Consider the following 25,429-nt stretch of genomic DNA (forward strand, 5'->3'; position numbering starts at 1 on the left):
CTCCCCTGCAGACGTCAGATGGGATAGAAGGTTTAGGGAGGAGGTCTTTGGGTCCTAACCAGTCTCCCAATGTCCTCTAGGGCCCAACAGTCCCTTGCCTAATTTTGCAAACTCTGTTATCCCTAGTTTACAAAACGGAGGGCTTCCCTCCTGGTCTCTGGGAGGGAGTCCTGGAGATCCTCTTCTCCCTGCCCCCCTCCCCCACCCCACCCGAGTTGATGTCCGCTCAACTTCTCTCTGCCTCTGTTTCCAGGAGAGGGGGAAGGGATGACCTCTGACTCAAGGGACATTGAGGCCCACCAGGGAAGCTGAACCTCCTCCCTGGGCCTGTGCACCAGACTCCAGGACAGACAGCTGGGAGCAGGGGGAGGGAGGGAGTGGTAGCAGCCACCTCCCTGGGGCACTCTGAGTGGCCGGCAAGTGCCAGTGGTTAGTGGAGACCCCCCACCTCAGCCAGGCCCTGCCCACCTTCACCCACCTTCCCAAACGCAGGGCTTCAGAGAGCTCAGGGGCAGGGGCCTACATGGTGGGGTCCTGGGTCAGCATAATCAAATAAGCCATCTGGAGACCACAGGGGTGCTGCGGCCCCTCCCCCGGCCCCGGCCCCCCTTCCCCCACCCCGTCACTGGCCCAAGCTCAGGTCTGCTTGGCCTGCAGCATCTCGATGAGCAGGTTGTTTCGGGGCATCTCGTTGCCCAGGTGCTTGTGGTACAGGTATTCCTTGGCCTGCATGCTCAGCGCCCGCACCTCCACCAGGCACAGCAGCAGCTGCTGGAACTTGTCTCCGCAGTGCGGGTAGTGGCACAGGGTGTAATCGAGCAGGGCGGCATTGGCCTTCTCCTGAGCGTCCTTCACCAGGCTGTGGTTATTCAGGAACTTCACATCTGCAAAGGGAGGAGCCGTTCACCAGCCCCATCACATCATCAACACCGTCACTGGCATCAGCAACGCCAACATCCCTATGATCACCAAAGACACGGGCACGGCCACCATCGACAGTGAACCACAATCTCCCTGTCACCACCATGAACGCTGCCACCAGCATCAGTCGCCGATACCAGCATCCCTGGTTTTCACACACATGGTCCCTGCTGCCATCAACAATCAAACCACCGTCATTCCCGTCACCACCATGATCACCATCACCATCACCACCTTGGTTGAACACCGCCATCAGCGGCAGTCACTGACACTAGCAGGCCTGCGGTTATCACACACACGGCCACCATGACCACCCAGCCGCAAGCTCCTGTCACCACCACTGCTGCCATCGTCATCGACCCCACCGCCATCACCAAGCCTCACCAGGTGTATCCCTGGACACGTTATTTAACCTCTTAATTTCTTCATCTGCAAAACAGGGTGGCAGTAGTGCCTACTTCACAAGATTGTTGTGAGAATTAAGGGAGTTGAGATGTAGAGAGTGCGCAGAAGAACAGTGTCCAGCACTTCATAAGACTCAGTGTGTTAGTGTTATTATTACTCCTACTCTCACCGTGTCCAGGAACAACACCATCCCCAGCCCCATGGTCAAAACCATCCTGTTGCCATCATCCTCGGGGTAGGCGCCATCAGCATCGCCACTCCGCCACCATCATCACTATCCCCCATCAGCACCATCGCCAGAGAGGCGCACTGTGAGTGGAGGGGTCCCATCCCCCATGCTAGAGTGTGACAGGCACTCCTTTGGTCCATGCTCTGACCAATCAAGAGGCTCTGGTACCCCAAGGAAATTTTCTCACGGGGCGGTGGACGTTCACTGCAACAATATTTACGGTGATGGGGAGGTGGGCTGGATGGCCAGGTGGCGGCTGCCTCCCCGGGAGCCCAGTGCAGTAGAGACAGAAGTAACGGAGCAGACACAGTACTGAGCAAATGGACGGACTTTTAAAAGCATGGGGTTGAGTGGGAAAAAAAAACAAAAAATAGGATGAAAAACAAAAAAAGGGAGATCCAGAATGAGACCTATAAGGTAAAGCCACCTACTTAAATTAAAAACACTAGCGCACAAAGCGTGCACCTTGCGTTAAGAACAGAGACAAACAAGAAGAACCGAGTTAAACGTAAAGGGGACGGTTGGTGATGGGAGGGAGAGGCAGGTGGGTGGCTCTGCGTGGACCAGTGATCATTTGTACCAGGCACAGAGGAGTGTGATGAATGCATCCCCTGTCCTGGAGGTCCAGTGAAGAAATAAAAATTAAGTGTCTTTAGCGTGAAGTGGATGGTGGTTCAAATCCCAGCCCCACCATTTAGAATCGGTGGCCTGTGCCCTGTCCTCTCCTGACCTGAAGGCCTTCCTCCTCTACGAAAGGGGCCGTGCCCACCTTGCAGCAGGGGGAGCTCGGGTGCCAGGGCACTGCACAGGTGCCTGGCCCCCAGGGGTGCCCGTGGAGGGCCAGTTTCCTGTCACGGGAGTCCTCATCGCTGCTTGCAGGCTTTTTTCAGCTCCTGGGCAGCATCTCCAGCTGGTGCCCTGCCGAGGGGCTGAAAGTCAGCAGGAATCCACAGAACCTGTCCCCATCCCCCGCTCCGAGCCCCGCCAGGCCTGGGATGCATCATCCAGCGATTCAGAAGATGGTCGTCCATCCACTTCCCCTGCGTTCCCATCACCCCCAGCCCTGCTGCTGCGGGGGAGTCCGGAGCCCAGCATGCACAGCCCTTGGCCCTTCTAATCCCTCTTAACACCCACTGCGCCAGGAGGGCTGGACGCTCCTGGCAACCCTGATCCCCAGCCGCCCCCAGCATGCCCGCCGAGGCCTGTGTTGTCCAAAGTCGGATTTAGGGAAACCCAAGCTGGACCCAGGGCGTATGGCAGGATCTGGGCCTCCCCCCATCCTCGTCCCCATCCCCCTCACCACATTCAGTAAGTGAGCCAGGGTCATATTCTTCCTGGCCTCCGCAGGATCACCATTAGCCCACAAGGCACCTTGTGCCAATTAGAAAGAAGGTCCCCCATGTCCACAGAAAGACAGCTTGGTGAGGGGCATGCAGGCTGGATTTCAGCCTCTACCTTTCCCCTGTCTAGGTGCCCTTGTTTAGTAAACAACCTGTCCAACTGTACATAGCAGCCCTGTTCCCTAGCCTGGCCCTCTCCAAATAAACTCAAAGGTCATGGGAAATCTCCCCACCTAACTAGCGTCTCCTGGGGGCAAGAGGTCCTTAACTGGCCCCATCCCTTTCCCACTCTCTTTCCAACCCAATCTACCTTCAGTCCCCACCATCCCCAGGGCAGTTCTCCTACTTGTCTTCTGACAATTTACAATAGGAGGCTGGGGGTCCAGAGAAGGGTAGGGACCAGCTCAAGGCCACACAGCAGTAAAGGGGCCCAGAAGAAACAGCTGAGGGTGCGGGGAGGACTGGATAAGATGCTGCAGTAGAGGCAGGAGTGGGAGGGGGCTGGGGAGGACCAACCAGAGCCTCGGCTTTACCAGGATTTACTGTTCCCAGCAGCAGTGTGACAGGGACAGCAGGGCGGAGTGCAGGGTGGGGAGGTACAGAACAAGGACAGCTTTCAGGGACACCCCCCTCCTAGCAGCTCTACGGGTCCTGCAGCTCTCGGGAGGCTGGAGACCCCCACTGCCCCCACAAGGTGGGCTACAGGGCTGGGGGCGGGAAGCACCGTCACTAATTGAGCCCTGGCCACTACAGTACAAGGCAGGAGAGCTGTTTCCGCCGCACCTGCTGCACCTTCCCCGCCCCCGCCCCCGCCATCACTTAATCCCCACAGACACCCAGGCAGGCAGGAAAGGGCGTCTTCCATGCACAGCGACAGTGGGGCAGGCCTGGAGCACACAGCAGATACCAGAGCCGGGATTCAAACCCAGATCTCTCTGGCTCCAAAGCACTATGGGCAAGCAGAGGCGGGGTCAGGCCTGGATGCGGGGTCAAGCCTGGACCCTGGTTCCTGGGGGATTAGATGACGTGATGACTTTATGTTCCATCCAACTCAGGAGTCCTGTCCAAGGGCCACTAAGCCTGGGGTCCTTGGTTTCCCCAGGAAGTTTACTCTGGACACCCTCTTGGAGAGGAACGTGGTCAAGTCACGCCCCTTCTCCCAGCCTGCCTCTAAAGGGACTGTCGTGAAGATTCGCTGGGATGCTGGATGTGACAGAGCCAGCATCCCTCAGGACACCACACCCTTTCTTCCTTAGACACACAAACCTGGAGACGCCCCCTTCGTGCGTCAGGGGCTCAAACCCCAGCTCCACCACCAGCTAGGTGACCCGGGGCAAGTCCCTTCCCCAGTCTGAGCCTCAGTTTCCCGTCATCTGAAAAACGGGGGCAAATTAATCTCCGCCTCTCAGGGCACCAAAGAACTGGACCTCATCTGCCCAGCTCTGGGCCTTGAGGCACCGCGGGCTGGAGCCGGGCCTGCTCAGCTCCCAGCAATCCGGGGGGTGAGAGGTAGGAGGGGGCTGGGAGATGGCAACCCCACCCCCGAGAGCAGCCCGCTAGCTCTGCGGAGCCGGGGGCCCCCAGGTTCTCAGAAAAGCCCCCTTTTCACGGTTTAATTGAATATTTGAATAATCCTTTCATTCCAGCGAGACATAAAGAATGTTGTCCCAATAGCGGTGACTCAGGCAGGCGCCCCCGCGCACAATGGCCCCTCGAGTGGGGCTGCTATTCAGGCCGCCTTTTGTTGGCACGAGCAGTGGGTAAATTGCAAACGCTTAAGGGAATGCTGCTGCCGCCGCCTCAATGCAAGTCAGAAAATCGAATGTTAGGTCAATCCATTAAGCTTCGATTAAGTCCTCTGCGGAACAATGCCAGCCGGGCCCATCTTCATAAACACCGTGATTGCCAGGAGAGAGGCACTAATTTTAATTAAACCTCCTTACCTGCCTTCGCGCCTGCCTGAGCCGGCTATTTAGACACCAAATGGCACCCTTCTGTGGAGGCAGGCAAGAAGGAGGCGCTGAGCGGGCTGAAGGGCGGAGGGGTTGGGGGACAGCCATCCCACAAGTTCAGGCTGAAGCAGCCCAGGGACGCGCTGCCCCGGGGTGATGTCCGGCATGCCAGCTAGAGGACAAGGGGCAAGTGGCCACCCCATTCTGCGCCCCAGTTCCCTTGGGGACCCAGCTCTGGTGGTCTGGGTGGGATCATGGGAGTAGCCCCCTCCCACCTTCCCGACTCTGGGCAAATCTTCCCCGTCGTCTTGCCCAAATTTATCCACTTCACCCCAGCCCCACGTCTAGCCTTTGCAGGGCTCTGGGTTGCCACCTGCCATCCTTTTCCCATGCTGCAGTTGGAAGGACCTTGCCAAAATGCAAACTTGATCATGTTTCTCCCTGCTGAAAATCCTCCCCAAGGGAAGGTTCAACGTACTGGCCTGGCATTCAAGGCCTTGCACAGCTCGGCCCCTGCCCACCTCTCCAGCCTCCTCCTCACCCTCTCCCTGCCCCACAGGTACTTCCAGACTTTCAGGATCACCCATCCCTGTGCACAGGCTCTTCCTTCAGTCTGGAACGCCCTTGCTGCTGCCTGCTTTGTTTCACCCAGAACACTCCTGCTCATACTACAAGGCCCAGCTCAGAGGCCCCTCCTCCAAGCAGACTTCCCTGATATCCTAGGCATAGTTGTCTTCTCCTCTTTGGCCCAGCCCTGATCACACTGGACTGCCCAGGCTCCTCTCCACACCTGGAACCTGTCAGCCAGCGGCCCCTGTGGCTCCCCTGGGCTCCTCTCACTGCACACCTACGAGCTCGGACAGGCCTGGGTCCCGGGTCTTCTCCCCTCACAGCCCCAATACCACTAGAGTTTCTGGCCCCCACCCTGAGGGTCACTGTCCCCAAAGACAAGGCACTGTGCCAGACACACAGTGTGCAATAAAGACAGAGAGAGACTCGTTCCTTCCTTCACTTCATTCACTAACTTGTTCATTTGCTCGTGAACTTAATGATGGCTATGGTAGAAACAATATTGATGCATACTCTGAGGGGCCAGGCCATGCACTGAACATTTTGGGGAATTTTCTCATTAAATCTCATAGCAAGTTAAAGATGATTATGATGTTCATTTTACAGATGGGGAAATAGAGGTTCAGAGAGGGGAGTGACTTGCTCAAGGGCCCACAAGCAGAGAGAGAGTCTAGATTTAGAATCCAGGTGGTCCATCGCTAGTCCCCTTTCCTAACCACTGCTCCACCCTGCCTCGCATGTGTACACACACGTGCACACTCTCACTCCTCCGTCCCACCTGCTCCAGCCTGTTCCAGCCAAGCACTGTAGACCCTCCCAGTCTCCCGGCCCCAACTGCCTCCTCTGGAAAACAGGATGAAGGTTGGCATGCAGGAGGGGCTGTGCACTCATGGTTCTGAGTACAGCCCCTTGCCTGGACCCAGAAGAGGAGGGCTGGGCTCAGCCTTGATGTCCTCCCTACACCCCATAGAAGGAGGAATCCTGGACTTATCACCTGGTGGAGGCCAAGGCTGTGCCAGGCCTGGCAGTCCCCAGCGCTGGGACTTTTGTAGGAAAAGGGGCTGAGGGCTGCAGGCATGTGCCTCAGGCCCCAGGGGGTCTGGAGAGCCAAGACGTGGTCCCTGCTCTCAGGGGGCACCAAAATGGAGCCTTGGCCAAGCAACCTGGTGGCTGGCATCCCCACCCTCCCCAAGACCTCCTAGTGGCCTCTTGACGAAGGTCAGGTCAAGAACTGACACCTCACAAACCACCACAGAACCCACACTACAATACAATGTGTCCCAAGCACGCCCCTCAAATCCCTCACACCTCCACAGTCACCACTCAGCCATATACAGACTGCTCACACCACATGACACATAAAATCCCACTAGCCCATAAAAGTTCACAGTCTATACATGCGCGTAAATGAAGGCACAGGCACGCACATGACCCCTGGAGCCTGCACACCCCAAACCACACACATCCGTGGCTCTGGTGAAACTGAGGTGGGGAGGAGGGTACCACTGCAGGCAGAGGAGGAAGGGGGCTTCCCCAGCTGGAGCCGGCCTGGCTCAGGTCCCTGAGGCCCCGCCAAGGGCTTCAGGCTCCTAACCGGCTGCCCGAGATTCAGCCCTCACCCCCCAGCATGCTCGACCCCTACCAACCCCTGCAGCCTTGCCGATACGCCCTCCAGCTACCAACCTGCTGCGCCAGCAGAGTCAGGAGGCCCAGCCCAGGCACCCAGTCACACGGCCACGGCCTGAACACAGGGCTTCCCCCAGTCAGTACGTCACTAATCACCCCGTCCCAGCTTGTTTTACCCGCTGCTTCCCCAGCTGCCCCCACTCTTGAGCAGGAACACCCTTGCCAGACCATGGCTGTGATGCCATCTGCCACAAAGACAGCGTCTCGATCCTGCCCCCTCCCCAGGTGACAAGGCATTCACGCCCCTCTGTTCCAACCTTCCATCCCATCTACACCTCTGCTAAAAGATTTATCCCCCCCCAGCAAACTCCTACTCATCCTCCAAGACCCTGCTCAGATGTCCTTCCAGGAAGCCTTCCGGGCAGATCCTTTGCTCCCCGTCCTGGGTTCCCCATCTCTCTGTCTCAGCCCTGATGGCACTGGCTGGAGGCCTCTCCCAGACTGGGAGCCGCCTGAGAGCAGGGAAAACCTCTGTGAACGCAGCATTGCTGGGCACAGGGAGGGCATTGGTCATGCTTGCTGGGTGAAGGAGGACAAAAGGAGGCTGACCTGATGAGAGCTCAGAGGGAGGGTGGAGACCTGAGCGGCACAGGCTGGGCTGGGGTCAGGAGGGCAAAGGGAGGGAGACACCAGACACTTGGGGAGCCAGGCGAGCTGGCGGGCTAGGCTGGCCCTCTGCCCCTGCCCTGCTTTGTTTTCCTCCCTAGCACTTACGAAATCTTCCAGGCTATACATTTTACGAATCATTTCACTAATTTATACATTTTACTAATCATATTATGCTTATTGTCTCTCTCCCCAACAGAAGGTCAGCTCCTTGAAGACAGGGATTTGGGGTCTTTTTTGAATGAGTGAATGAATGAATGAATGGGCAAAGGGGTCTGGGCCCCAAAGAGCTCAGAGTCAGAATTCAGACACCCTTAGAGCGGGGAATTAGGAAACACAGGGACCTCAGGAAGGGAGTCAGGGATCAGAAGCTCCTGAAATCATAAGGGCATTTTCTGGGGTGGCATTGGCACTTTTCTAGGGCTGTCAGCTGGGAATCTACCACATCCTCAGGAGGGTTCCTTGTCCCATCAAGGGCAAGTCTTAGACATTATCCTGGCCTTCTGTCCTTCCAAACAAAGAAACTCAGGCCCAGAGAGGAAGCAGGCCCTGGGCCAGGTCCCCTTTATTCACTAAGAGAGGCCCCCATCGGAGAGCCCCACCTTAGGGTCTCCTTGCCAGCCCACCCCCCTACCCTCAGGCCAGGCCTCGCTCAGCCCACTCACCGAGGCTGAAGAGGATGAGGAACTTGAGGCAGACGAACTCCTGGCGGTCCAGCTGCAGCGCGTGCAGCTGCAGCACAAGCTCCTGCGCCCGAAGCACCAGGCTGTGAAGCAGGGAGCCTGCCTGGGCGGCCACCATGGTCAGCTCCACCTGGGTGGGCAGAGGGCAGGGGTCAGGGACACGAGGGGAGGCCGTGGTCGGAAGCTGGGGGTCAGGGGTGCCCAGCCTTGGAGCTGAGCCAGGTGGGGCGGGGGAGGCGCGGCACTTCCTCAGGCCCCTGGACCCCTCCAAGGCTCCCAGCTCTGCTCCACTGCCCTGCCCAGAGCTGAGGGCCCCCGCGCAGCAGAGCCGACACCAGGCAGGTGTGTGCAGAGGGAGAGCTGAAGGGTCCTTCATGCACAAAGAGCCGCCGCCAGGCCCAGTGGTACAAGCAGCTTTTGTGTTTTGTGTGGTGTCTGCAGTGAGCACCACATCGCACTGGGTGGGGGGTGGGGCAGCCGTGCCTGGATCTGCGTGGATGCGGCCACATGACTGCCCGGGGCCCACACATGGACACCTGGACTACAGATGTGGCCACACCTCAGCTCACGTTCACACACATGGAGGGACACACTCACAGCCTTGTTCACCTGCTTCAGGACGTGAACACACACACACACACACACACACACACACACACTCTTGTAGGGTCACATCACAGGGTAACACAGACACATGTCTGTGTATATGTTCCCACTGACATGGTGACCCACTTACGTGTGTGGAGATGTTTGCACAATAAAATACAGGAGCACACACACACGCACGCACGCACGCACGCACAGGACTGTCCCATAGCCTCAGAGACTTCCACCCACGTGTTGACAGGAGCTGACACTCACACCTCAGACTCTTTCACGTGCTCGCCCAGGTGGCCTCAAAGTTACACCCTTGCAACCAGCATTCTGCTGGCCCTGGATGGCCTGAGACACCCAGGTGAGAACAGAGGATGAGGACAAAGGGTTGGAGGTAGGGGGTGGGAGCAGGGCCTCAGTCTCCAATCTCTCTCCCCAAGCACCTATGAAAGCCACTCCTCCTGTATCGCCCCCCAGGCGTGATGCTCCCTCCACCAGGCTAGACCCTGGGCATCAACCTCCCTTCCCTTCTCCCTACTTCCCTCCGTTTCCTCTACACCTCCTCTCCCCTCCTTGAATTGTGCCCTCCCAGGTCCCCAGTGTTCTGAGCGGCGGGTGGCTGCCTTCATTTCCTCCTCACCCCCCATCTTGCCCCCTCCATGCACTTCCTCATATAAAACCTGGTTGTGTCCTTCCCCACTTAAAACTCTTCTGATGCTCCCTGCTTGATTCCAGGAGCCACCCCACCTGCTTCCCACCCTAGTGCCCCTAATTCCCTGCTCTAAGAGTGCCCAAATTCTGACTCTGAGCTCTTTGGGGCCCAGACCCCTTTGTCCACCCATTCAGCCAGCCAGCCAGCCAGCCAGCCAGCCAGCCATCCTTCCATCTATCATTCAGGATTTAGAACCTGCAAGGTCTTGCCCATCCCAGCCCCCAGCCACACCTCCAACCTTACCTCTCACCTCATCCCAGCCCCCACAGGGCACCTGCCCCCCCAAACCCATGTCCCAGCACACCAGCAGCCCCCGGCAGCTCAGCAGTCCTAACCTGCCTCTCTAAGCCTGGCCCGTGCTACCTCCTCTGCGTGTGTGGAGGCGGGGATTGTCCCTCCACCCCGTCACTACCCGACCAGCCCTTATTTATTCTTTCACTACCCAGAGCCACCATCACGTCCTCCAAGAGCCTCCCTGACCCTCCCCACATCCCTGAGCTGCTTCCCCCAGAGCAGGGCTCCCAGGGCCTGGTTCCTCTCAAGGTCAAAGCTAGGGCTGATCAGAGGGAGGTCGGGCTGGTGGGTATCCCATGAACCTGGGGAAAGGGCTGATATTCAGTGGTGCCCAGGGCCAGCCCTGGAGAGGCCTAGGACCTCTTCTGGGCCCAGAATTCTGGAAGTGCATGGTGGGGGGTCAGGACAGAGCACAGTAGGGTCTGGTCACCTCCTGCCCAGTGACCAGCAGGATGCTGCCCTCCTTGCCATGTTGGATCTGACGGTAGATGTGGTCGAACACCAGCAGCTCACTCCAGCAGTTCTGCAGTAGTGTCATCTGGTCGGCCACCTGCAAGGAAGAGGCACACAGGAGTCCAGGGTCCAGCCACGGTCCAGCTGGGGACCGTCCCCTCGCCCCTCCTCCTCCCAGCTCTGAGTTCAGCAGCTCAACTGGGTATGTGACCTGGGCAAGCTGCCCAACCTCTGTGTCCAGTTTACCCATGTGTCTTCTTCATCAAAGTGTGGCAGGGGTCTAGCGAAATAATAAGAGGGTCCAACGGAGGTGCAGGCCCCGGCTCTGCCTCTCACAAGTTGTATGACCTTAAGCAAGTTCTGTAACCTTTCTGGGCCTCAGTTTTCTCATCTGGAGAGTGGCCAAAGTATTAGAAGGCAGTCTGGCACATATTAAGCCCTCAATAAATGTTACAGAATAATGTCCACAGAAGTGCTTTGTGAAGGATTCCTTTAAATGCAAGGAAAGATAAGTATTAATTTTTCCTTGTGCCCATTTGTCCTGTGGTCACATCTCTAGCAACCTGAATCGCTCAAGAAGGAGCCATGTAGAGAAAACAGAGGGCTTCCTCGCAGTCTTGTGCAGAGCTCTGAAGTTCATGGGAAGAGAGGAGGTCCGGCCCAGGGAATGAGCAGGTGGCTGGCAACAGTCTACATCAGAAGCAGGAATAGAAGGGCACACGGGGCCGATTCTGAATCCCCAGGCTGCACTGAGGGGCGCTCAGTGTGAGGGCAGGGCCTATCCTCCAGTCTGGGGGATCGCCACATTCTAGCATGGCAAGAGTAGACCCTCATGACAATGACGAGTGGGACTCAGGACCATGGGATGCCCGAGCCAGAAGGGCCCTTAGGGATCTCCTGGCCTAAACTCCTATTTGCAGATGAATAATCTGCCACCCAGTGAGGGTAAGGGACTCTCCTGGGGTCCCAGAGAGGCAGAGCCAGGCCAGGGTCATGGCTGGCATTCTCGGTCCACAACTCTCCATAGTGACAAATACTGAACACTTCTGGGTGTTCAGAACTGCGCTGGGTGCAGCGTGTCATCCTAGGAGGATACAGTGCAGACTCCAGTCCCTTTCAGCATCCGTGGCTCATCAGCCAGCTGCCATTGACCCAACGGGCACCCCCCAGGCACCTTCCTGGGCCATGCCCTACAGTGAATGCAAATCACGATAGCTAACAGTCACTGCGCTGCAGCTCCACAAGCCTTCGTAGTTGGTACTAATGTTATCCCCAATCCATGGAGAGAGGACACTGAGCTCAGAGAGGTCAAGTAACTTACCCAAGGTCACACAGCTCTGTCTAGTTCATCTCTGCTCTTGGCACTAGGTGTGCAGGAAGATCCACCCTTGCCACCCTAGAGTTCACGGCAGGCTCACTGCCTCACCCATGAAGCTCTCCCCATCCTCTGGACGTGGCACCTGCAACATCTGATGACGCCATTCATGCCTCTGTCTTCCCTGACACCTGTGGGCTCTGGGAGGAACAACCCCCAACCTGGAGACCAGAGTAGCCCAGGCAGCCCCTGGCCTGAAAAGGAAGTGGCCCAGGTCTAACCAACAGCTCTCTCTTCTCGGGGGCTAGAAGCATCCCCGCTCCCCTCTGCTCTGCTCCTCTCCTGGGAGTGTCCCTGGGGCCTGTTCTCAGACAGACAAAGGGAGAGAAAAGTGGATAAACAGCAAAGTGAGCCGCTGGACACACAGTCAGGCTTCCTCCAGGCCTCGCCTGCTCAGCCCTTCCCCAGCCTGTGTGGCTGAGAACAAGAGGAAGGGTCTGTCTCTATCCTGCTCTGAGTCCCCAGCCTCCCACCCTCCCCTCCTCCCCTCCCCTCCGTGTCAAGAACCCATACCTCCCCCTCCATCTCCCAGCAGAAGGTCCATCCTAGAGCCCCATTACTGTCAGAACAGGAAGCACAGCCAGGGGGACCCGAGGCTCAGCCACAGGTAGCCCTGGATGGGAGGGGCCGGGAGAGACTGAGAACCGGGCAAGGACGCACCGCAAGCAAAGACACCTCGCCTTATCGCCTTATCATGCCTCAGGAAGTGGCTGGTCCCCAGAGAGCCTCCCCATCACAGCTTCCAAGGAGGGAGGCAAGGCTCAGTGAGCGCCTAGACCAGGCCCTGTTCCCAGCACGCCCGGGACTCCTCACCCCTGCCCACTACGGATAAGGAAGCAGAGGCTCCCCTCAGGTAACCGCAAGGAGCTGGGCTCTGCACAGACCACCCGCCTGGGCTGCTCTTCTTGGGGGGCGGGGGGGCTGGCACTCCTGGAGCTCCAGCAGGAGGTGCCTGGTCCGGGAGTCGCGCTGGCCCACTGGGAGGGGGTCTTGGGGAGGGTGGGGCTGCCAGTCGCACTGGGAGAGGGAGGACGTGCAGGGTTGGGTTCTGCTCCCCACCTATTGGGGCCCTAGGGAGCAGACACCCTTGTGCCTGAATTAAAGGAACAGGGGGTGGGGAGGTGGAAGCGCAAGAGATAAGGGGGAGAATTAGGAGATAAGCTGACTGAGCTTTGGGCAGAAAGCAGAAGGGGTCACAGTGACCCGGCTGGCCAGGCCCTGGGAGCAGACTCTGTACCCAGACCTCAGACCCCGGGAGTGGGGGCAGCCCTGCCCACGGGGCTGATAGGGGTGCAGGGCAGAGAGGTGCACTACGGTGGCTGGGCTTTGGTGCCCTGTGCCCTCTGATTCCCGCTGAGCCACACACCCTCTCCGGCCCTGATTTCCTATTCTGAGAAATGGAAAAAAATAAATCCTCCCTCTTTTGGTTAGAGAAAATATATGAGCACAGCGGTGTCAGTCGTGAAGGGTTCTGGGAACCCATGGTCAGCTATTCTGGGGACTCTGTCCTGGCCCGGGTTCCCCTCCCCACCAGCCAAGCAATCGTGCTTCCAGACTCTTTACTAGTTCTTCCCCTAGATGGACACATAAAGACACCAAACTCCAAACACTCCCCACACAGATGAACACACACACACACACACACACACACACACACACACACACACACACACACACACACACACACACACACACACACTCCCCTTTTTATTTAAAAGAAAACCAGAGGGCCCTAGCTGCCAGCCCCTCTCCATGGGAAAGCAGGTGGCTAAGAGGCTCACTTAACCAAAGAGGGTTGGTTTTCACCTTCCGTGGGCTTTTCCCTAAGCAAAAGGTTCTTCCTCTACCCTCAGTCCACCCTGCTACCCCGGGAACAAGGACATGTGCAGTCCCGGCCCTGGGGTGCCTCATCAGCCTGGCCTGTCTGCTGGGCCCACCAGCCGCCCACCCCTCCTGCCGGTCTGCCACAAATCTTCCTGGAGCCTTGACACTTTGCAGCCTGCCTCGGAGATGGGGTATTTATGCGTGCCGAGATGACCTCCTTCCCAGCAGGCCTCCCTCCGGAGCCCCCTGGGGTCTGATCAGTCTGGCGGTCGAAGGCCAGTGGGCTCTGTAATTCTCCAGTGGCTGACAAGCCACGGGCTGGCCACGGCGCTCTCCCGGCTGAGAGGTTGGCGGGCTGTCATTTGTCAGTCCGGGACTGACAGAGTTACTGCCACTTAAATGAAACCGTATATCTAAGCAGTTAAATCTGTTGCCAATCGGGGGCCTCGGAGCTGGATGTCAAGGGTGAACTGATGTCAAGATGGGTCATTAGGCACTCTTGGCCCTCGCCTCCACCTCCCTGATTCCTATCCTGCATCCTCCCAGCTGTCCTTCCCGGGGACTGTCCAGAGAGGCTGCCTGCCTGGGCCTACACCCTGCCCCCACGGAGCAGTATGTACAGGTGAGTATCTGCTACCTTGCAGGTATGAAGCTGCTTTGGAAGCCCAGGGCAAGGTGGGCCCCCGTCTTCTCCCAGAGCTCTAGTGCTCAGAGGAGTGTGGACACGATGTATCTTTTCTCCTTCTTCCTGGCCAGGCCTGTCTACCACCTGCAAGGTTAGATTCAATGGTACCCCGGCAGAGGGGCCCAGCGAGGGAGGGAGCCACTGCCCCCACTCACTGCACACTTTCTGGGCGCTGCACCCTGTGCTAAATTCTTTACCTAGCTCACTAAGCCCTTCCAACAACCCTATGAGGTGGCTACTATCTCAACTCCCCCTTTTTTACAGATAGGGACAACTGAGGCCCAGAGGAGTAAAGTCACTTGCCCAAACTCACGCACCAGATAAGTGGCAGATATGGAACTTGAACGTGGGCCTCTCTGATTCTGGTATATGTTACTAACCTCTGTACCACGTCAGATCTAACACACCGTGATTGCATGAGGTGGAAAAATGGAGACAGAGGGACTTCCCTGGCGGTCCAGTGGTTAAGGCTCTGCACTTCCACTGCAGGGGGCACAGGTGTGATCCCTGGTCAGGGAACTAGGATCCCACATGCCACACGGCCTGCCCCACCTCCCCCAAAAAAATTGGAGGCAGAGGGACATCCAAGCTGGGAAAGAGGCTGGAGGAGGACAACCCCAAAAGGGCATCTGGAGCCCCAGTATCAGCTCAGCAAAGACCCCAGTCTTTCCCCTGGACAGCAAGACATCATCAGTGTCACAGAGGGCTGAGCAAGCCTCTGGGGAGAGCTCAGGCTCTGTGGTGGGAGTCTGCCCTTCCCAGGCAGGCTGTCCATCACCCACTGCCAAAGGACCTACTCCTGGTCCAAGCTCTGCTTCTGACCCTGCCTACCTCTCCAGCCCTGCCTCATAGGACCACGTGGGACTCCCTGACACATGGTACCTTTTCACACTTCTGGGTCTTCTGCTGTCCCCTTTCCCGGAACGCCCTTAACCTTCTCAGACTGCTTTCTGGAGAGGTGCAGATCAAAGAAACCTTCCCCGACTTTCTAACACAGAGCCATTTACTCTCCTGCTGGCGTCCCTTGGCCCCTTTCTACTGCTGTCAGAGACCCAGGCATCCTGTGTTGGCATTACCTATGTGCATGTCTGTCTCTTCCTCTAGCCTGGCAACCTCCTGGGTCCAATTCATTTCAGTGTCCCTATGCACAGGCCAAGGGCTGCCCCACTCTCAGAGCTAGGGACTCCCCTCTGCTGTCTGCTGTGTCCTGCCCGGAGGTGAGGAATGAATGGTCAGTCAAAAGAGAGAACAGGGGGCTTCCCTGGTGGCGCAGTGGTTGAGAGTCCGCCTGCCGATGCAGGGGACGCAGGTTCGTGCCCCGGTCTGGGAGGATCCCACATGCCGTGAAGCGGCTGGGCCCGTGAGCCATGGCTGCTGAGCCTGCGCGTCCGGAGCCTGTGCTCCGTGGCGGGAGAGGCCATGGCAGTGAGAGGCCCGTGTACCGCAAAAAAAAAAAAAAAAGAGAGAGAGAACAGGGACTTCCCTGGTGGCACAGTGAATAGGACTCCACGCTCCCAACACAGGGGGCCCGGGTTCAATCCCTGGTCAGGGAACTAGATCCTACATGCACGCCACAACTAAGAGTTCGCATGCCACAACTAAAGAGCCCACGTGCTGCAACTAAGGAGCCCACCTGCTGCAACTACGACCTGCTGTAACCAAATAAATAAATATTTTTTTTAAAAGAGAGAGAACAGTCACTCAGCTCCCCTCACACTTTTCTGCTTCCCTACCTCTGGCTTTGCAAATAGACATCAGCCCAGGGCTTATCGGACCAGTGGGAAAGAAGCTCCACACGGCTGATGAGAGGCCCCCTAAGGGCTGGGCTGGTACTTATCGGCAAGGCTCCTTTACAGAGGCTGGTAACGATGGTTCACATTCCTGGGCTTGATTCAGAGATTCTGGGAAGGGGAAGCAGGAAGGTTTGGACCACAGAGAAACCAGAAGCAGGAAAAAACACTCAGCTAAGCTTGGACAAAAGCCCTTCCCATCCTGCGTGAAAAACCCCGAGAGACCAGGAAGGCGGTCAGAGGAAGTGCCCTGCCCCTGGATCCAGGATTCTGGAAGGCCAAGAATGCTCTGCTCCTCTTCCCCTCTGCACCGGGGGCTCAAGGGAAGCCTGGAGGGAAAGCTGGCAACCAACCGAAGGGTCTTGGGATCCTCCTCCCCGACCAGGGCCTCCAGCCACGAGTGGAAGGCAGATGGGATTGTTTGAGGCCCTGCCTCTTGTTCTACCCATGAGGTCAGCCTAGAGAGGGGGCAGGGGTGAGAAGTCCCACCCCATGACAGACAGCCGGCACATCCCCAGACCTCAGCCACGACAGGCCCCCCACAGTAGAAGCAGAAGGCATTACAGCCAATGCTTGGTTGCTCTGGGCCGCAGAGCAACCCAGGCGCCCAGCTCCACGATACCTCGAGGGTTCACAGTGCCCAGGCTTCATATTATCCCCCCTGACCCCCATGCCCAGCCCAGCCCCTGCAGACAGTACCCCTGGCCCATCCAGCCACACGCCCCTGGAGGAATCCCAGGCCTGAGTGGCGTCAGCACTGACAATGCTGCTCAAGGCTGCAGTGGCCCCAGCAGGGAGGGCAACAGGCCCTGCTGTTTACAGCCAGTCCCAGAACAGCCAAGGGGACTGACCTGGGAAAGGCAAACATCAATAGGCCTGAACTAAAGGCCTATCATGTCTCCGTCTAGGCCAGGGAGGATGGGCTTGGCCAGGCTTGGGGGAGGGGGGCCTCTGAAGTTGGCAGAAACCCTGATCATAGGGAGCCAGGGCACTAGAGGGGCAGCTCCCAGTCTTCGGGTGCTTCAAACCACTAGGCAGGGTGATTGGGAAGTTCTTCCTTGTCTGGCCTTAGTTTCTCCTGCTGCTTTCCTGCTGACTTTAGTCGCAGGTACCTCAACCCAGGGCAATGGAAGGCCTTGCAGCCGAGGCATTTGGAAGATGAGGGGCGGGCCCTGCAATCCCCCACTTACCCTCCCACCTAGCACTCCCTGCACACACAGACACACACATTTACACGTGGGACTAACCATCGTGCATGAGAGATGCAGGACAGTAAGATCTTTCACCTTAGCTGGGAGGGAGAAGCGTCCCAAACTCTGAGATACTAAGACCCCTTCTGTGATATCTGAGGCTAGCAGGGAGTGGTGTCCTCTCCAAATGAGAGGACAGGATGGCTTGGACCCTCTTCCTGACATTGGGCTGGGGCAACCAGAGACAGCCTCCCAAGGACTGAGCTAGTCCTTTGCGAGAGCCCAGGGTCTCAGAGAAAGAAAGATAAATGTTGACAGAGACTCAGACTGGGAGAGAAAGAGACAAAGATTGAACGGACTAGAGAGAGACAGGGAAGCAGAGAGATAGCACACCAGGGAGAGAGACAACAGAAAGAGACAGAGGCAGAGGTAAAAGAACCAGAGGCCCTGAGAGATAGACACTCAGGGAACAGAGAAGTAGAAAGAGGGAGGGGTGCGTGAGGAGGTGGGACAGGGACAAGGAAGGCTGTGATGGACCAGAAACACTCCTCATGTCCCCAGGGTGGCCTCCCTGTCCCCAGATATGGCCTGAAGCCAGTGGGCAGGAGAGCCCCACCCAAGGGGTGGCCAAGACTGAGACTTGGTCAGCTGAGGGGACACCCCAGAACCAGCGGCCAGCCAGGTGGGAGGAGGGACTCACCTCCAGCTCCTTGAAGACCATGCACCTGCGTGCCCAGTCCACGATGGAGATGAAGGTCTGGTCAGCCATCCTGCACAGGAGGCTGAAGGGTGCAGGCTGGTCGGGGCGCCCTTTGGCCGGTTCCTGCAGGCAGCCCACGATGCGCGCCCGTACCTGGTCCTCGTCTGGCTCCAGCTGCAGCAGCTGCAGGATGAGCTCGGGCACACCAGGCCCTCCAGAGTAGGGCTCTGGGTAGCCGTAGTGCAGCCCGGGCTGTGGGGGGCTGCCGTAGGGCTCCGGGTACTCAGACTTGATGGCGCGGCCAGGGAAGGCAGGATAGAGGTAGCCAGCCAGTGGCCCATGGGCGCTGGGCACAGCCATAGGCAGCGCTGGGGCCCCAAAGTCGCCCAGTGGCCCAGCAGGTGGACCAGAGGCCAGGCCCTTGGGCTCAGGTGCATGCAGGCCAGGGGGCAGCATGTAGTCCGGCGGGGGAGGGGGCGGCGGTGGCACCCCCATTGGGGGGCCTGTCTCCAGCTTGAAGCCATTGGCTCGAATCTGTGCCTTCTTCTGTTGCTTCAGGGCCCGGTCCCGCTTGTACATGGGCCCAAACTTGTTCCGGCCGCCCCGCATGCGGTCAGCGCGCACGGCTGTGGGCAGAGGCAGAGGGGCAGGCTCACCGCCTCCAGGCCACCCGCCATACCACCCCACTCACAGTTCTTCCCCAAACCGATCCGACTGGGTCACTCTCCAGCTCAATACCTCTCATGGCTCCTCCAGTGCCCTTAACCTGGTGTTCAGAGGAAGTCAATCTCCCTAACGCAGCGTTCAAGGCCCTGTTCACCTCTCCATCATGCCCCCCCCCCCCTCACGAGACCCTGTGTTCTTTCCACTCCACCTTACTATCTCTCTGCTCCTCTGCTTGGCACTTCCTCCACCCTGCCTTTGGTATTCCTTCTGCCTCAAACCCTTTCCTTCTCTCATGCCTAAAGTGTTCCTGGATTCACCCAGGCAGCAGCCACTGTTCTTGCCCCGGATGTCCTGTCTCTTGCCCACTCTCGTCCTGCTGAGTGCTATCGTACCATGGACCCAGGCTGAGAGCTTCTGGGGGTTCAGCAGTGGGTTCAGGTGCCCAGCATAGGGTCTGAGATGGTGACAGGAAGTGGGCTCTGGTCAGCCTTGTTCACAGGTGGGTCCCCAGTGTCCAGCTGCTTCTTGACTGACTGCCTGACTCTGTTGAAGCCCTGTTGCAAAATGACTCGGGTTTCTGCTGCTGCCTTCAAATCTGAAGCTGAGTTTAGGGCTGACTGGGGCTCTATGCTGGTGGGAAGGGACCTCCCTTGCTGACCAGATGTCCCTCCACCTGGCCAAGAATGTGTCACCAGCCGGACCCAACAGGTGTGTCTCTGCAGCCGAAGTGTGGCCCCAGCCCCTGCTCAGACAGGACCCCACCCTGGGCTCCAGGAGAAGGGAGAGAGGAGGAGGGAGAGGGCGGTGCTCAGCAAGGGATGTGTCTCCGGGGCCCATGCAGCCAATCTTCCTGCCATGGGGGTGGGCAGCCCTGCTCCACTCCCTCAGGCCCCGCGAGGGGTTTCTGCAGCTCACAACAACCAGTTCTTCTGAGTCCCTCAGGACCTGGTGCTGGACACATGGGCTCTTGGGACAGGACAGGATATCCCCCTTCCATCAGGGGCCCTTCCTCTAGGTGACAGGACTTGTGGCCTGCAGCTCTCAGAGCCACCAGGGGCCTTCTACTTTGTTTAAAAACTTTAACCAACAGCTGCCTGCTCGGCACACAGCCCGGCTGGGGCCAGCGGGGTGGAAGCCTATGACTGTCCACCCTCAAAGAGTTTGAGTTTTTCCTGCTAAAACGTTTTTCCTCCCCTCCAGACAGAGAGCTTGTGGTGGGGGTGGGGAGACAAGGATGGGCCTGGGTTCTCTGGGGGCGATTGCTCTCCATTACCCAGCCCTCTAGGGCCTGGCTAAGAACCTGCTGAGTGAATAACTGAGTGAATCTTGTGGATGGATGGACAGATGAACAGACGGGTGGTCTGAGTGAGTGCAGGCTGCACAGTGATGCTGGACAGATAATAACATAAATAAGAATAACAGTAATAGCTAACCTGTTGAGCATTTTCTACGTTCCAGGCCCATGCTAGGAGCTTTTCATACAATTCTCTCACTAACTCAAGGAGGAAGGCACTACTCTTAGGTCCATCTTTCAGATGGGGAGTCTGCAGCTCAGAGAGGTTAAGGAACTTGCCCAAAGTCACCCAGCCCGTAAGTGGTGGCACTGGGACTTGAACTCCAGTAAAGGCATTGAAAACCTTGGCTCTGGCTTGTATGAGATGTCAGTGGGGGTGTGACAGAACTCCTGGCAGAGGGAGGAGCTCTGTGGGGCTCTGCCCTGTGCTGCCCTGCCTGCAAGGGCTGGGGAGAGGGTCATCTCTCTGGGATTCACTTTTAGATACTTCTCAAGCCATCCCAGGCTGGTCCTGCATGCATCCCTTCACCCAGACCGACATCAGTTCTCACCCCTCCCCCATAGAGATCAGGGCCCTAATGTCACATGAGGGGCTAATCGCCTGGCCCCAGAAACTTTGAGAAGACCTATGGTACCCTCCCCTCACCCCTTCTCCCACCCCCACCCCCTGCCCCCTCGCCATCAGAGGTCAGGGGTAGGAGGCGCAGCGTGCGCACCTTCCAGGCGCATCCCCACTGTCAGGCACTTCTGGAAGCGGCAGAAGGGACAGCGCTTGCGCTGCGTCTTGTCGATCTTGCAGCTCTGGCTCTCGGTGCACGTGTAGTGCTTGTTGTTCTGCACCGTGCGCTTGAAGAAGCCCTGGGGGAGAGGGGAGTCAGCGCGGGAGGGGACAGGCCCCGTCTCCCCTTCCCTGCACTTCCCAGCAGGGCTTTCCGCCGCTTCCCGCCGGCTGCTCGCCAGCCTTCCACGCCGGTCCCTTGCCGGCCAGCTGCCCGCTCACCTTGCAACTCTCGCATGTGAGCAGCCCGTAGTGGTAGCCGGACACCTTGTCCCCACAGACGGGGCACAGCTCGTCCAGGTCCTCGTCGTACGAATAGTCCATGCCCGCGGCGTCCGCCTGTGGAGGGAGGAGAGGCTCATCGCGGGCGGGACTGCGACTGGCAGCGCCGCGGACCTGGGTCCGGCGTGTCCTGCACCACCGCGGCCGCGCGCCCCAGGGTGCCTTCCGCAGCGCCCAGTGGTCGAGGGCGCCCGTTGCAGGCCACCCATTAGAGCGCCCTGAGCAGCACGCAGCACGTGTGCCTGGAGCAGCTCCCCTGCCGGGCCCTTGCTGACCCAGTCCCCACACTTCTGCCCCGTGTGCTCCCCAACCCTCCCAGGGGCTCCTCCTGAGCGGCCCCCCGCCGCGTCCGATCTGGGACTCTCGGATTAAATGCGCTTTGATCCGGATTCGTTCGTTTGAGAACAAAACCCCGATTCTGAGAAAACGAGATTGTCTCGCCCGCCGGGGAGATGCCAACGAACCCGGTCGGAGTGGGACCCAAGCGTTCTGGGGATCGGACAGGGACGAGGGAGACAGACGCAGAGTCTGAGAGAGACCGAGAGATGGGCAGAAAAGAGAGCGAGAGACACCGACAGACGCTGCTTAACGGAGAGAGTTCCCCGGGGCGACAGAGACAACGAAAATCCGAGAGTGACAGAGAAACATTGATGCCCAGTCAGAGAAAACCTGGGGGAGATGAGAACGACGGAGAGCTAGGGAGATGGTAGAGAGTGGGGGGCGGGTGGAGAGAGAGAACGAAAGAGAGAGATAGAGAGATCAGAGACACTGTCAGAGGCCCAAAGAGAAAACCTGAGAGAGACAACCGCAAGGCCAGAGACACAGTGATAGACGAGAGACAGACCGAGACACCGGAGAGACAAGAGAAATCTGGGAGATACCCAGGCAGAGAGAGTGACAGAGACACTGAGAGAAAACCTGGAGAGACGGAGGCGGCCGGCCAGGGGGCCGGACCCGGGCCCCGAGCTCAGAGGCGCGGCCCGGCAGAGTCGGACCCGGACATGGGCTCGAGCTGAGAGAGGCGGAGAACGACGGCGCCCGTGCAGAGAGCCCGAAAGCGCGGAGCCGCCGGGCCCCCAGGCCGGGAGAGACAAAGCCCGCGGGCGGCAGCCATCGAGACCGAGACCGACCGAGGCCGTGCCACCGACTCCGTGCCGCCGAGACCGAGACATCGGGCGGAGAGCCAGCGAGGAGGGCGCAGCGGGGACAGCGGGCGCACGGCGTGGAGCCGCTAGCGGGGCGCGAGGCGCTGAGACCTCGGGCGGAGACCCCGCGGGCCCCCGAGAGAGAGGCCGAGCCCGAGGCGGGGGGAGCGACCTCGGGCGGAGAGTCGAAGTCTCCAGAAGGGAAGCGCGCAGAGCCTGCGCCCGGGGCAGCGCGAAGGGGCGCGACGGCGGCCACGGCCCGCCCGGCGCCCACCTGGCGGCTCCTGGGAGCAGCAGCAGCGCCCCGCGTCCCGCCAGCGCGAGCCCCGCACCGCCTGGCCGCGTCGCCGCCGCTGCCGGCGATGAGCCGCACCCGGGCGCAGCGCCGCCCGCCCGCGATGACGGCCGCTCGGGCCGGGGGCGAGGAGGCGGGGGCTCGGGGCTGGCGGCGCGGGGCCCCGGCGCTCCCCCACCCCGCCTCCCCGCCCCCGCCGCCTCCAGGGCCGCTCTGAGGCGCACCTGGGACCCGGGCCCCTCCGCCGCCAGCGCGTGCTGCGCGAACCCACCGCGCCGGGGCCAGGGGCCGGCCCCTCCATATCAGCGCGTTCGGTATCCGGGGGCGGCGTCCGAGCCCGCGCCCTCCGCCGCCCCCTAGACGGGTTCGTGCCTTTCCCCTCACCCTCTCGCCCCACATCCTCATCCCGGCTCCCAGAGCCCGGGCAGCCCGGAATCCGAGCAGGTGCTAGGCGCCTGGGAGCCTCGGGCCACCCGCCTGCGGTGAAAGGAGGCGAGTCCCTATTTGCAAATCCAGCTTAGTCTTGGCGAGGGCCACGCTGGGGGCGCTGGCCGTTTGGCAGCGTAGAAGTAGGTAGGGCGAACGTGGGGGGCCGTGGCCAAGGTATGGGTTCAAGGGTAGAAACTCGGTTCTCCCCCGGCCCAGGCACATTTCCTCATTGGATTTTTAAGCAAATCTCCTCCCCTCTGTGGTCCTCAGTTTCCTCATCTGTAAAGTGGGAATGATGACTGGACTTCCTTAAGGGTGGTCGTGCGGATGAACCGAAGTGGTGTTGGCAAAGCACATGCCTGGCACTGCGGCATCGATGGAGAGCGTCCGGTTGGGAGACCTGGGACAAGCTCTTTCTCCTCCGTGAGCTTCAGTTTGCTTGGCTGGAAATGGGAGTCGTCCTAATCCCACCCTGAGAATTTTCCGAAGTCTGGTGAGGACCCGAAGCCAGCCACAGAAAGCACGGGAGCTGGGAGAACAGAGCCCAGGGACAGGAGAAATCCCTCTCCCCTCCCGTTCTGCGCTCTCACCTGGGCTAGGGGCAGGGCAAGAGAGAGTGCTCCGCAGCCCCGGGACAAATGGGTCCTTGGGTCGAGCCGGGACGGGCTGAGCCATTGCTCTGGGCTGGGGGACCTCTACTCGGTCACTCTCATTTTTCAAATGAAAAAATTGAGACCCGAGAGAGGAAGGCGCCTGCTCGCATCCTGCTCCTGCCGCTGCCCCTCGGGGCGCCTAGGGTCCGAGAGAGTGTTGAGAAGAGCAAAGCCAAAAAGCCGCGATCTTCAAGCCGGGAAATACCACAATTATGCATTCGCAGCAACGCAGCGACCGAAAGGCTCAGATCTGAAGGCTGAAGCCTCGGACCCTTGGGTGCGGTCAGCTTCGTCTGGGCCTCTACCCCGAGGCCTCTGGCTTTGGTTGGAGCTGGCGCCTTGGTCCTGCGAGCCGAGGCCCTGAGACGCCGCGCAGACCACGTCCCATCTTGCTCACTCAGCAGAATGAAGGGCAGAATCTGCAGCCGACTTGCGATGCAAGCCCTGGCAGGTCACTTCGCTTCTCTGAGCCTCAGTTTCTCCGTATATAAAATGGAAGAGAGCGGCCCTACAGAAGGGGTTCTGTGGTTTCCGTGAGAGTTAATGAAACAATCTCAGTGAGGAGGGAGGAAAGAGAGTTATTGCAGACCCCCCACCCCCCCACCCCAAGCCCCTGAGAAACAAGAGTATCTGCAGGAGCTGGCGGGCGGGCGCTACTGCCTCTGAACCGTCAGGGAAGGGCCCTCAGAAAGTGGAAAACAGGAGCAGCACCACCTCTGCAGCGCAGTGAAGGGGACTGAGGGGGAGGGCTGGGCTGGGGAACCCCCAGTCAGCTTCTCTAGGGTGGAGCCCACGGGGGTCTCCTGGACATTGTTGAGGAAGACCCAGGCAGTGTAAGCACAAGTCTGGGCTGGGGACCCAGGTGGGGTGGCGGCTGGGCTCTGGGCCTGTTCTCCCCTGCCCCCTCCACCTGGATCCCCTCTCCCAGAGGTTCCACTATCACTGGTTGGGAGCCCTTGGGTTGACCCTTCAGGCTTCATTGCACCCACCCCTCGCAACCCCAGGTTCCAGTTCAACATGTGGGGAATCACAGCCCCTCACCCGCCTACCCAGGGAAGCAAACACAGACCTGGCCCAGCCACAGAACCAGGACTGACAGATGGATACTGGAGACAGATGCATGAATCTACACAGAGACTCAGAGACAACCATGGAGACAGCACAGACTCTCAGGGAGACCCAGAGACCCGAAGACAGACCCAGGGACCACAGACATACTCACAGACTACGAGGCTTGGGCCAACACAGTCCTGTGGACACCTGGACACCCATAGACAGCAGGACACTCGCAGACCCCTGTAGGGCCTGTCCCCATAGGCCTAGCTCCTCCCATCAGCAACCCAGGGGAAAAGAGGCGGAAGCATGGTGGGAGGGCAGGTCTGGGGAGATCCCTGGCCCCTTCCCTGCCCCGAGTAGCGGACACCAGTCACTCAGCAGAGCGGGCAGTGGCCGGCCCAGGCCGCAGGGAGGCACTGAGGAGGGAGGCTGGCCATTAGAGGCCTGGGCCCAGGCCCTCACTTACGGAGCGGAAGGCGAGCTCTCACGCTGGATGAGGGTGGACACTGGGCACCAGGAGTCCTAGCGGAAGCTCCAGCGGCCCAGGTGGGGCAGTGGCGACCGTGGGCACACGGGAGCTCCTTCACGCCACGGCTGGCGGCGGGCGGACAGTAGGCTGGCCCTGTCCGTCCGTCCTCCTCCTCCTCCCCGCCCTGGGTGGGGGGGGGCCACCGGAGGCCCAATTGGTCTCTGCCCCCACGTGACTCTGCAGGCCTCTCTCCTTCTTTGTTGGTGTTTCTCTTCATTTAGGTCTATTTTTTTTCTTCTCCTAAAAGAAAAAAAAAATACCCCTATCTATCTCGGGGCTGCGGATGGGGGCGG

At 59.2% G+C, this 25,429-nt stretch overlaps 1 protein-coding gene across 1 annotated transcript; it reads right to left on the reverse strand.

Moving 5' to 3' along the window:
* Nucleotides 1-636: 636 nt before the first annotated feature.
* NR5A1 (nuclear receptor subfamily 5 group A member 1) lies at nt 637-21,071 on the reverse strand. The gene is made up of 6 exons (XM_033859288.2): nt 20,970-21,071; nt 20,686-20,827; nt 18,010-18,635; nt 10,423-10,542; nt 8,375-8,522; nt 637-884 (listed from the first exon to the last, which is right to left on the reverse strand). The coding sequence occupies exons 1-6, from the start codon at nt 21,069-21,071 to the stop codon at nt 637-639; spliced, it is 1,386 nt and encodes a 461-aa protein (XP_033715179.1).
* Between the last annotated feature and the right edge of the window lie 4,358 nt (nt 21,072-25,429).

The sequence above is a fragment of the Tursiops truncatus genome, chromosome 6 (genome assembly GCF_011762595.2).
Source record: "Tursiops truncatus isolate mTurTru1 chromosome 6, mTurTru1.mat.Y, whole genome shotgun sequence".
NCBI classification, from domain to species: Eukaryota; Metazoa; Chordata; class Mammalia; order Artiodactyla; family Delphinidae; genus Tursiops; species Tursiops truncatus.

Excerpts from the sequence above, each read along its gene's own strand:
- NR5A1 (XM_033859288.2), bottom strand. The coding sequence starts at position 21,071 with ATGGACTATTCGTACGACGAGGACCTGGACGAGCTGTGCCCCGTCTGT. Across the intron at positions 10,543-18,009 it reads TGGTCTTCAAGGAGCTGGAG|GTGGCCGACCAGATGACACT; the intron begins GTGAGTCCCTCC and ends TCTTCCTTGCAG. Across the intron at positions 885-8,374 it reads CCTCATCCTCTTCAGCCTCG|ATGTGAAGTTCCTGAATAAC; the intron begins GTGAGTGGGCTG and ends CTCCCTTTGCAG.